Source organism: Folsomia candida, unplaced genomic scaffold (assembly GCF_002217175.1).
Source record: "Folsomia candida strain VU population unplaced genomic scaffold, ASM221717v1 Fcan01_Sc013, whole genome shotgun sequence".
In the NCBI taxonomy this organism is placed as follows: domain Eukaryota; kingdom Metazoa; phylum Arthropoda; class Collembola; order Entomobryomorpha; family Isotomidae; genus Folsomia; species Folsomia candida.
Genome location: NW_019091205.1, coordinates 3375539 through 3388798, shown reverse-complemented (window position 1 = coordinate 3388798; position 13260 = coordinate 3375539). Strand labels below are relative to the sequence as shown.

At 34.0% G+C, this 13260-nt stretch overlaps 1 protein-coding gene across 1 annotated transcript in view; it reads left to right on the top strand.

Moving 5' to 3' along the window:
- The first annotated feature begins 6995 nt into the window (after window positions 1–6995).
- The window catches only part of LOC110855588 (probable G-protein coupled receptor B0563.6), a 30577-nt gene continuing 24312 nt past the window's right edge, over window positions 6996–13260 (top strand). Inside the window, exon 1 of the mRNA XM_022103995.2 lies at window positions 6996–7664. Coding sequence (XP_021959687.2) covers window positions 7346–7664 — 319 coding nt within the window. The 5' untranslated portion in view covers window positions 6996–7345. The remainder of the gene's footprint in view (window positions 7665–13260) is intronic.

Below are 13260 nucleotides of genomic sequence, written 5' to 3'. Positions count from 1 at the left end.
TAATACCAAGCTGTAGCAAATTTAATACTGATTCCTGAATATACCAGATTTCTAAAAGTGCAGCATACACGGAAGCTTCAAAATTACGTGTAATAAAATGTGGATTACACTGCGACTAGAGCATGCAATACCGGTACTGTTTTTCAAAACCGGTATTCGGTATTTTCGGTATTGGGACCGACGGTAATACCGGTATTACCGACCCATATATTAAATATGTTAAACATGTTAAATACACCAATAAAAATGATCGCACAAAGCAATGCATAGGTTTAAAAGACATCAATCGTTGATGTGCAATCATATACACAAGTATTTGTTACTGAAGTGAACATACATATTCTTAAAAACTATTTATATGTAGTTGTATGCCTAATTGCAAAAGAAATTATGAGGGTTGGAAGCTCTGACAAGAAATTACCTACGATTCAAATTTAGCTCATTGTGCACCCAAACTTCCTATTATTTAATCCATGTCCCAGCTTTTTCAAATTCATACACTTTACATATATGTATGCTTGAACCAAATTTCAACCACTAAAATTTTAACATCATCTTATGTAAAACTCATTTCGTGTGCTGCATTACTCATAATTACGATTGGTATTTTCAAGGATTTTAAAAATTGCTCCATGAGTCGTAAAATTGTTTTAAGTTGAACGGGTCTATTTATTAAAGTGTGTTAGTATATTTTTGGCGTTGGTACCATTTTAGCAATAGTTATTCAACCATTGAAAATTTTGTATTTTCTCTCAGAGATTCAAACTAACAGTACTTTGCATCGAAAACATTTCATCCCGAGGACTTAAGCTTATCGGAAACCTATCGGAAATTTTGCTAGACGAAAATCTCCTGAGAAAACGATTCAATGATTTATTTTATTTCTGGAGTTAATTTCTTTTGAATTTTTGACACAATTTTTTTGAACTTTAAAAATAAATGCATACCTGTATGCATGCATACGTAGTAAATATAATAAATCAAAATTAAATTAAATATATGAGTGCATGTACAATGCATTGCTTATAATCTGCTAAAAATATAACTATCAACACCTGATTTCAATTTTGAATTTAATAAGTGAAATTTGGTTGACTGAACGTTAGTCTCAATAAGTAAAATTTATGAGTTGAATACCGGTATTGGTTAGCTCAAAACCGGTATTCGGTATTCGGTAATACCGGTTAATACCGGTACTCGAATACCGGTATTGCATGCCCTAACTTCGACCCGGAAAACAAGGACACCTATCATTTTTTTTAATTTCTCAAACGACCTCCAAAATATTTATATGTTTCTTTCACCATTAAGTACTACGGTGGGTAGAAGTCTTGTCGCAACTTTTCATCTTGGTTCATAATCATACAACTTGGGAATCTACAAAAATTTAAAATTCAGGTGACCCATAAAACAAGGACATATCCCACAAAACAGGATGTTTGTTATTCCACAGGGCGAAATCTATTGACTTTGAACCAGAAATTTTATCATCAGTATGTTTGTGATATTTTGGTCTATAGTTGGTGTAAATCAAACTTTGTCTTTGGCAGGTATGTCATGGCGAGGGGTAAATTCCAGGCCATGTGGCGGAGGGGCAAGGTAGAAGCTTTACTTGCGGATAGAAGGGGTATATCGAAAATTGCGAAGCACGTAATTGTCAGGCGACATTCCATAGTAACGTTCAAGGCCAAAGAGACCACCTCCGGTGGAACAAACAAGCAAGGAGGCATGCCTCTGATGATGCAGAGCGAAAAATCCATCATTCTACGTCGCTCAGGCAACTCCTTTGTGAGTGCAAACCAGACTATAGTGGTTTTCAAGCTTCTTTCAGCGAAATCAAGGACAAATAAAGTTCGGCGTGCTTTCCCGATCCTCTGCAGAAGGAAAATGATGAAAAAGCGTGAGCTTTCCCGGAAGCACAAAGATGCTCGATCGCAGTGGGCAAAACATCGAATGTCATGGACCTCTAAGCCGAGCAACATCATATTTAGGAACAAAACCAAGTCACATTGGATTGTCCTGAAAGGAATAAGTATCATTTTCATGACCTTAGGCAACCAAACTTAAATCTACCACAGACAGACCGGGGGAGGTGGTGTCATGATCCCGGGGATTATGGTATGGGGTTCAATATCGTGTTGTTCCGACTACTTTGAACTCAGAAGGTTATCAGATCATTTCAGAAGAACAATTCCTTCTTCTGCAACAAAAATTCGGTAGAAAATGTGGCAATCTGAACAAGATAATACCCCATATTATGCTCCTCGGTGATCAATGAAATGGTCCAACGACAACGATATCGACATTCTGGCTTGGCCAGTGACATATTTTGATCGAAATCCGATTAAAACTATTTAGGGATATTAGTCGCGTCTAGTTTATGCTAATACTCCGCCGTGTTCAACAGGTTCGGAACAAAAACAAGGAATCATTGAGGCACGTGATTCAATACCAATCAGTCATGTCAATAAGCACGTGGCGTCAATGAATCGTCAATTTATTTCTGATATCAATAAAGTGGGTAGTTATACTGAGTATTGTTGTGGAAGAGAATTGATCAAATACACTATAACTGGCTAAAATTGAAATAATTCCAAGACTGTCCTTGTTTTATGAGCCACCTGATTTTGACATATTATTAGATAACTTCCCCGCCCCTGCATCAATTTTAACGAAACTTTGCAACAAGACTATCAGGCGCCGTAGTACTTAATGGTGAAAGAAGCACATAAGTATTTTGAAGGGCCTTTGAGAAATTGGAAAAAAATCCTAGGTGTCCTTGTTTTGTGGGTCGCAGTGTAAGTATTGGAAGCACGTGTGCTTCTTCAACGACTGAATATGAATATTTATGTAAATTATTATAGCTTAATATTTACTTTTCCGAAAGAAATTAATTTTTATATGCAAAATATAAAATCAAACTGCCTACCCCAATATTTTTCATGATCGAATCTGCAAGGAAGAGATGCAGCAGCGAGAAGGGAAATAAGAGCGTAAAATATTACAGTACGAGATCCGGACTGCAATATATATTTTCAGATACGGACTGAAATTTGCAACTTTCTCATCTCCTCAGGTGTCAGAGTATGTCATGTGGTTAGCCAATAATTCGAAGCCGCAACCGCATGTAACCAGGATATGATTAATCATCATATCGAACTTCAGGTCTGATTAAATTACGTACATTGTACCCAGGAAAAATCTACAAATTTTGAAGTATCAGCAAAATTTCTGAAATGGTATAGATAGCAAAAGTAAAGCGTATAGGGGTTCCAGTCCCGGGATTTTTCGGGATTTAATTCCCGGGAAACGGGATCCCGAAATCCCGGGATTTTAAGAATTGAAATCCCGGGATTTCGGAATTTTTCAATTTTTCATTCAGGATTGAAAATTCCTTATATTTTGCTTTTAGTAGCGGTTTTACATAATTTTTCGTTATATTAGTGCTAAGAAAAAGTTTCGATGAGCATAACCTGTCAAAATTCATTCTCAACTCCAAGATTAAAGCATCATGGGAATCCAAATTTCTTCATATGTCGTACATATATCTTAATCTTATAGTTCGCAAGTAAATTTGCAATACAAAATGAAACTCAAAATTTTCTAATTTGGATGTCCGATTTAAATTTGAAGGAAGAAATAAACCTAACCCTCGGTATAATTATAGAATCTGAAATCAGTTATGCTCAAAAAAGCTAACATGTTAGAAATATATAATTTCGAATTTTAGTCGAAGGCTGAATGAACGAGGTTGCTCATACATACATATATTTGAACTTGAAATTTGTGAATTGTCCAATTGTAGTTTTTTATAATAGTACACAAATAATAAACGTAAATTTATGTATGCATTTCAGGTCAGGTTAAAATGCTAGCAAATCGTTGATTAGTTATTTAAGTTTTCTGGAATGAAATTTTCAAAATTTTTCTTATCACCTCCCCAAGACAAAGGGCGGAAAATTAGACTATCACATTGCACCGAACTTTTACATTTACAAGCAGACACACCACTATATAATCGCTAATTTGTACTGCCATCATATTTATTTCGAGAAGGCCAGAAAATTCCATATGTTATAATAATACTTATGGATGCACAGATCTCTAAAAAACACAAGTATGCATGTGCATAAGTATTATAAATATGCTTATATTCTGTACTTTTTCGTATACCCAAATTTAACTTATTTCAAGTTATGAGGTAATTTTTGAATTCTGGGAAAAAATCCCGGGATTTCCCGGGATTTTGTACGGCTAAAACCGGGATTCCCGATTCCCGGGATTTAAAAAATCGTCCGGGATTGGAATCCCTAAAAGCGTATTAAAGTTTTTTCATAAGAAACTTTAACGTTAAATTTTCTCTTTTTAAAATTTTGTATGTAATTCCTACGTATTTAATACTGTATTTTTGCATGAGCAAAATTTTAAATTGTTGAGGGAGTTATGTGTATCACGTACAAAAATATTTGCTAATTTTGGCTGAAAAAAGATTTGACATGATCTTCCCAATCAGTGCATCTCGGGAAAGACTTTGGTCAATCAGCCCACTTTGATGAACAATCCCAACTTTCTTGTCTGTCTGATAACTTTACGCATAACAATAACAATTATGTACATAACTACTAACTCACCCACAAAGTTAGGTACATAGATAGTGATAATACTTTGCTTCATTCAAGTATTTATATCCATACCCATTGATTCTATGTGTATATTAATATAATAACCAATTAAGAAATTGTAGACTCAGCTGTCAGCTACTTTCTTAGGTAAAAGTATGTCATCTTGGGCTTACTTAACCTCTAGCACGTTGCAGACGGTCCCTGGGGTATAAATTATTATCCCATGAATGTCAACTATTTTGATTCCTGGATCATTCCAGGGTCGTCAAATCGGCTGAAATTGAAGGCAAACCGAGTCGCGAAATTCGTAGATATTTATTTTCATGAAAAAAGGCAACCAGTTTAATCGTCAAGACAAACTGGAATAAGTAGTAATTAGTAATTACCAATTAAATTTATTGATTATTTTCTTCAATACTGTAAGTATTTTCTAACAATTAACTATTAGCAAAAATACATGTTTCACTGGAAACTATGTACTTAAATATGTATGTGAGCTTCTTATTTAGCAAGCAACCAAAAATATTTAAAATCGTTAAATTATATGCTAACGGCAAACTGCGACGCGGCAGGGGGCTTTGACTTGAATACCCCCAAGTGTGCATAAAGCAGAATGAATTTATTTGTTACTGCGAATAAATATGCAAGTATTGTATGTATGTCTCATCTTGACAGAAAGGGTTGATGGTGATTCATATGTTCGTAAATCCACTTGTAGGATAACTGGTTGATACATAATTACGTACGCATACCACTTAACGAACTGCGTGATTTCTACGTGGCTTCCTATTGTATTATGTTTTTACAAGGTGCGTCATGTCCACTTGACCATGGCAAGATATGTAAATGTGCATAAAGATCTCGACTACCTATAATTAGTAAATATTTAGCCGAAAAGTGAACTGATTCTGGTTTACTTTTTTGCTACAGTCAAAAACTAAAAAAACGTGGCTCTAAAAAAATCGTCTCATATTTCCTTCATTACGTTGCACTAGGCAAACATAATATTTGCAAATTGCACTTGGTCCCACGCCAACAAAAATTTTAGCAAATCCTCGTCTAGTAAAAGTATGTAGTATAAAACACAATATTTATGTACACCTACTACCCGGGACTCAACCACCAACCAATAAAACCCGGTCCAGCTAATAAACCAGGTCTTAAGTGGGAGCCGGGTATGTTGCCCGCATAATAATTACTCCTTGTTAAGGGAAACAGTATAATTTTGCACTTTATTGGAATTCACGACTCGCAAGAGGTACGTATATTTTCCACCTTAATTAACGTGTATAACTTTGCATTTCACAATTTCTTGTGTAACCAATTCAACGACTCGTTACTTTCCATTTTGGCTGGAATGGGAGTTTCTGCAGGTTTACAAGTTTCCCTCGGGTTTGAATTACCTGGATGAAATTACGTACGCATTTAATTGCCTTTTTACTTATTCCAGGGGATGAATGAATGAATAATTATGTAGAGGCGGAATGGGGAATTATTTAAATTTTAGTGGAGGCGTTTAAGTAATGCTTATTTGCAAATCTGCGTAAAGGTTTATATTTTGCACAAATATGAGCAAATTTCACGAAATATAAGGAAAATGGCATGAATTCGCGTAAACTCCCACTTTTTTTTGGAAATATCCATTCCAAAATTAGCCACATTTAGGTGCTCGTTGGCCAAAAATACATTATAGATTTAATCCCTTTATTTTGCAAATTTCCAATGCAAAATATTTACACACAGACCCGATAATCAAATATTGCAAAAACCAGTCCAAATAAATGTTAAGATATCTCCATTAAAAAATAAAATGCTTCAACAACACGCTTACAAACCGGACAATAACATCATGATAATTCAAGGTGGGCGTACATACCCATCTCAACATCCTGTCACCACATCGCTAATCATACATGTTGCAAATATTTTGCGAAATATCGTTACGAAATAAAAACATGACAATTTTCAAACTGGGTAAACAAGAAAACAGGAATCCAGTAAAATTTCGCAAATCCATTATTTATGCAATTTTGCAATTTTCAAAAAATCTAGTATAATTTACACATCTCCGAATCATATTTATTTTTCCACCGTTGTTGTGAGTCCGCCCAATGCACAAAATTCTTAACCTTGTCATTACTTTGGATTAGTTACACTGCAAATATGATCTACTATAAATTACAATGCACTGCAACATACTCAAGAAATGTGCATATGTATGCATTCATTCTTATTGCCTATTTGCTACATATTTCTGCACGTATTATTTTCCTTACTATGCACTCATGCCTCACTTGCACGTATCCATCTCAACATTCCCAATCCAACAAAATTCCACTCTCATCCAGAACTTGCCTCAGTCAGAGTCAACCTCTCGCCACAGCAGGGTCACACCAAACCCAAACCTTTCTCACTCTCAACCAGTTTTCGCATTCATCTTTGGTAAAAAGAAGTCTCAAATTCCCTTCAACACATTCACATCTCTCATTTTACATACGCATCTAATTCACAACCACCGTCAACAAAACAAGTTATGCATTGAATTTGTCCTCTACAAAGAAACAGATAAATAAGGCGACGCGACGCATGCAAATTATTTGCAAATTTGCAAATATGTAATCTATAACTTAACGAAGAGAAAAACAGTAGTGGAGAAGTTGTAATTCTCAGCTTGACCAGATTCTAATATTTTAGTATCAAGTTACCCCCTTGCAAAAAAAATTATGGGTGAAGTGACACAGTTTTACCCGACAATTAGTGATTTTGATTTTTTTGACCCGTATTCAAATGTGACTGATTACTCGACGACAGTGATGACACCGTCAGTGACGACGATGATGACGACACTACCGTTTTGTTCGGCACGTCACTTATCCGTGACGAATTCGAGTGACGATTCCGGAACGATACAGGAATTAAAGTATTTGACTTATGGGATAATTTGGCCGAGTATTTGTGCTCTTGGGATTGTTGGAAATGTGTTGAATCTGGTCGTTCTCAATCAGCCGAATATGAAGGGGACGGCGTATATTTATATGAGGGGTGAGTGATAAGAATTTTGGCACAGATTTTTGCATATGTTTTGGCATAAGTCTCATTGTTATTGGTAAACTTGTCAGACGAGTATTTTGGCTTGATGGAAGTTCAGATATGAATCAAGTCAAATGGTAGCTGTGAGTGTGGGATATGTACATAGGTGCAAAATCGTGGTAAATAATAATAATTATCTTCACATTTTTTGCAATATGTATTTCGCAGTAATGTACAACAATATTTAATTTAAATTCGGAATACATAAACAATTGTCAAAAACACTTTCTACTCAATAACATATGTTATTCAAACCTGCTTTAATCTGGAAGCTCTTTATTCTCTAAAACTTTAAATCTAAAGCTAAATTTATAAGTGCAAGGTTTTGAGCAAAGTTGGCTGCACTGTTAGAAAATTGGAAATGTCAAACCAGCCAAATAATCGGTGCTCATTTGCATAAAAAATTGTGTAAAATAAATTTTCAAGTTTTTTGAATATGCATTTCGTCATAACCAAATGATCCAGAAATCTATATTTCTGACCTTAGTTTAATATTCTAATACAAATATGCGTCATTTTTTTCGCAGACAATTGTGTGCCGAATAAATCTGCAAATTTTTGAAAAACAAACCTTCCAGAAATATATTCCTAAAATTAGTATAGTATTCTATGAAGACAAATATGAGACCTAAATAGATAAGTTTAAGTTTGTGTACATAAGTTATGCGTCTGTCAACTTGCTTAATTTTGTCTCTAGTTTCATAATTTCCATAATTTAAGACTCTAACTTTGCGTGACATATGTACTCGCATATATTATCATCATTTGTCTTTTAGTGTGACTACCTAATTTCTCATCTTGTGCTCTTTACTCACTTAATTCTAATTTAAACAGACTTGTTTTGTCGACTCGGCGTAATCTTTTGTCAAGTGTGATCTCGAGTTCATTTAATTTAAGAAATTTGGCACAACAACAAGAAAGTTTGCGAGTGGGCGGATGGAAGACGGTAATCAGACATTTGTTGATTTCTCAGTGTGCCAAAATTAGTGTAACTGTGACAAAGTGAGAGACAAGCGTTTCTCATCAGGCAATATTTAGCAAAGTAAATAATTTGGCGAAAGTATAGACGAAAACAATAATTTTATTAGGGGAGGAAACAAAGTTCACTCGGAACTTCGTAATCGGACAAATTAGAATAAATTGTTACATAAAATCATATTTAGTTTGCAAATTTACCCAAATCACACTTGTCAATTTGGGTTTGGGATTGTAATAAACTTAACGAAAATGGCGATTTTACTGATTTACAACTGTTGGAATTAATTACGGTATCATTCCAAATAATTTTTCGTTTATACATATGCAAAATTACACCTGAAGCGTTTAATTGAACTCCCAAATTTTTGCGAATCAGAACCATGCTAATTTTTTTTGTAAATTGAATTGAATTGATACGTTTGTGAAATACCAAGCACTGCAAAATTGGAAAATTTTCATATACTTCGAAGAAATTAGACATGAACTTACATAACTTAAATTCAGAATTTCTACGGATCTAAACAACATAAAGTTTTAAAAATATGAAACTCTTAAATTTCGACAAATTCAAAACTTCACAAAATGCGTAAATTTGCAACGATTTGTAAATGGCGAGCCGCTCTTCAAACTTAAACCAATAAAAATAAAGAAGGTATACGATTGCATAATAATTTTGCAAAAATTGTACATTGCAAATTTTTTTCGGCCTATGAATGCACTCCCGCAATAATTATTCCTACGTTCCATCCCCATCATTATTTACATATTCTCGTCAAAAACAAAATTTAATATGATGCGAGCAACTCAACCGCAAAATTAGTTGTATCTTATTCGCTCCAGCTAAATCCTGGTCTTGGTTATGGTTTCATATTTTATGCAAATCAGATTTCTCCCAAGAAAAAAAATTCGAGGCATGTCCATCCTCGTAAAAAATGCGGGGGACCTCGTCGATCGAGGAGGAGATGAGATGAGAAAGATGCAAATTTCACCCAGGATCCCAATATTGCAATATTTTACGCCCTTATTTCCCTTTTACTGCAGTTTTTCTTTTTACTTTCTTCTCCGTCGCAGTCTGGCATGACTGAAGGGAGGATTAGATTTTGAGAACTCGATAAGAACTGCAGTCTTCTTGGACATTTTGGCAATATGGAAATTTAATGAAAATTCAAAATTTCGTGGGAGAATGATGTAATTATGCAATTTTCAGGATAGATAGCAAAAAATTTGCAATATTTTATTTTTGCTTGATAATTTTCAATGAATTATTAAAAAGTGTATTTTAAGAGATCATTTTTCATTGGAAACTGCACCAGCTGATGAAAAGTAGGCGTGAAAATTAATTAAAAAATCATTTACTGCTAGGAACCTGATAGCAGACAAGTATTGATTTCTCGGTATTAAAATTACTACCGCTTGGTGCTAGAATTATACCGGTCCACCCTTACCATATCGGTAAATATGATAAAGCTTTAGTACAGAACTATTGCTACATGGTATCGTTTATCATTACCATTTTGGTAGAATCACATACATATGTATGCATACCGCTTGGTATTATTTTGATGCTGAATTTCTAGGAGTGTAGAAAAACTGCCTAAAATTTGCAATATGTATCGATAATTTGCAATAAATTATGAAAAAGTGCATTTCATTTTCTCATCCGAAACTGCATCTGCTTCTGATGGAAAATTGATACATGCAGAAATCATTCAAATTTATGAACAATATCTAGACTTGCAAAAATGCAGAAATTCGTGTCACTATGCAAGACGAAAATATCCATTTTTCTTATCCATGCCACGTCAAATTATGCCATTTATTTAAAAATGTTCAACTGCAATAAAGTTTCACATTTCTGAAGGAATTGTTTCAAACGAAAGAACAAAAAAGCAACAGGATTAGGTTCGTTTCTGTTTTGAGCAAATCCGTCCCTGATGGAAGTTTCGTATTTGTTATGAAATTCTAGCTTTATGTAAAATAAATACGTTTCCGTTTTCTCCTTTGATGATTTCACAACGGTTGAACTGAAAGCATTGGTATGAAAATATTTAAAACATTTTTGGTATAAATTCCCAGGGAATTTATTGCGTGTAACGGTGATCTTATGAATGAAGGGTTTAATCTAACAATAAGTGCGTCATAATTCGTACACTCTTAGAAATCCAGTATTAAAATAAAACCAAACCATTCATATAAATATGACTATACTAACGTGGTCTAGATTAGTAATCAATTCCGTGTATGTAATAATAGCTCGGTAGTAAAATTTTATCATACTGGTGGTAAATTTTAGTGGACCGATATAATTTTAGCAAGTTGAGTACATAGAAATATTTGTAATACCTGCGTGACTACATATACCAGATTTTCAAAGTGCACATAAATTCAAAAATTTGCAGTATTCATAACCCTGTAAAATTTCAAAACTTGAAGATGCATCGAACAGCGCTATTTCGATCCAAATCTGTGGGAACATATTCTTCTTTCCGTATAAGACTTGAATGGAAGTCCATAAGGTGACATTATTGATCCATGAAAATTAATAGTGAAAACGTGCCCCAACAATAAAAAGTTATCGCTTCCTTTATCACCAAAATCCAGTCTCTTACTTTCTCCTCCAACCAACCAACCATCCACCCACCCACCTTGTTTTCCTCAGGATCCGAATTCAATTCACTCAGGGAGCTGGGAACATGAAAAATGGGAATTTGAAAAAAAATCAACCTAGATCGACCAAATTACATTATCGCCATCTTCTCTGAGTCCTTGATGCTCGATTATTGAATTATGGGTTGATTTGGTTTCTCTTGTTTGTGCGCTTTCGAGATTATGTACGATCTAGTTTAAAAATTCATAATTTGCAAATTTTATGGAAGCTCAACTTATAAAATGGAAAAGCTGCATAAATTACTGATAAATATGTGGGTGGGTTATTTGAGATTATATAACAGAGTTTCATCCCATCACGTGACACAGTTGCGAAGTCAGATTTGCAATAATTGAATCATTTGATGCATTTTTAACTTGAAATTTAAATGAATTTTTTCATGTCAATAAAATTAATTAAATTCGCAGACTCGGTTTGGACGCAACTCTTGTAAATGTTCTCTTTTAATTCGCAAACATAATAGCTCAATTAAATTTAATCTAATTTCAGTCACACGTAAATAAACTGCATTATGACATTTGTGCATCATTAGTGCAAATACGATGTCTGTCTTACTTTACACACTCTAAGAAATTTGGCCACTGGATTATTGCTGACCAGTCAGTACATGGTATTTAATTAACCGTGGGTGATAAGTGTCACCGCTAGGTAATAACCTCGTGGCACTACCCACCACTGGTTCAGTGACCATCTATCATCAAAGGGAATCATACTTCCCACCGATATATCCCATTTACAATCCCGGATAAATCACGTTTGTCATCCGATTTCTTAGAGTGCAAACTAAATGCGCAGTTTTGTATGTCCTTTTAATACTGCTTAAGCTTCACTGATTTATTTTTGTTTGAATAAATTGTTATTGACGAATTTCTGTGTAACTTCAAAAGTTACACAGTTTTTTTTCGTAATCAAAGGAATTGTTCAATCCACCGATTTATGTATTTAGTCGACCAGATCTAATTGCACTTCAAACAGAAGCAAATCCAATCTAAATCTGTTGTTCTTTTGAGATAAGAGAGAGTTTTATTCAAATAAGCGCTCAGTTAACATTTACGTATAAATAGATTTAAATATATTACATGCATAGTTACATTTACATGTCAGATACAAAAGTTTTGAGCTTCTGTCAAAATTATGTAATATCTAGTTTTTGCTAAATTCGATTGCAAAATTCATAAAAATTAAATGCATACCGCGACAGAAGATACATATAAACATTAAATTCATTTTCCATAAAAACAATTTTAATTGTCCGAATTCAACATATTTTTCAGTATAAATTTGTAATCTGAGAATCATTTTCTCCGTTCGACCGTTGGACTGTGATGAATAAATAATTTTATTGTATTTACTACCAAACCTGTTGAATACGTTTCTAACCAATTTGGTAAAAATTTGTAATGAACACATTTTTACTAAGAACATTGCTTAGTAAAAAAATCAATTTCATCTATTCACACTGTTATAAAACTGGTATTAAAGTATTACTGACGGGAGTACATTTGTATATACTTAAAGTTGTATGCAACTCTACCGACACAGGTAATAATGCGCATTACAGTTTAGTAGTGTTGTGGTAATGAAAAACTTACCACCCAAAAGGGAAACTGTTACCACTCAGGTAGGAAGCTATGACTAAATCAATACCAGTACTGAGGATATTTGTAAATATATGCTTCTATGTACCAGGTTTTTAACACTGTAAATAAATGCATATGTTCACACAAATAATCTTCGTGCCATGCATCTTACTCCATATTTTGGAAACACTTATTTATCCAAGCAAATAAATGCGACACTTTTCAGACTTTATGAATAATGTAGTACTTGACACGCCAAAGTGTTGCAAAATCTTGGGACGATATTTAGCATGCCAACAGAAAAAGGAACACTATGAAAAAA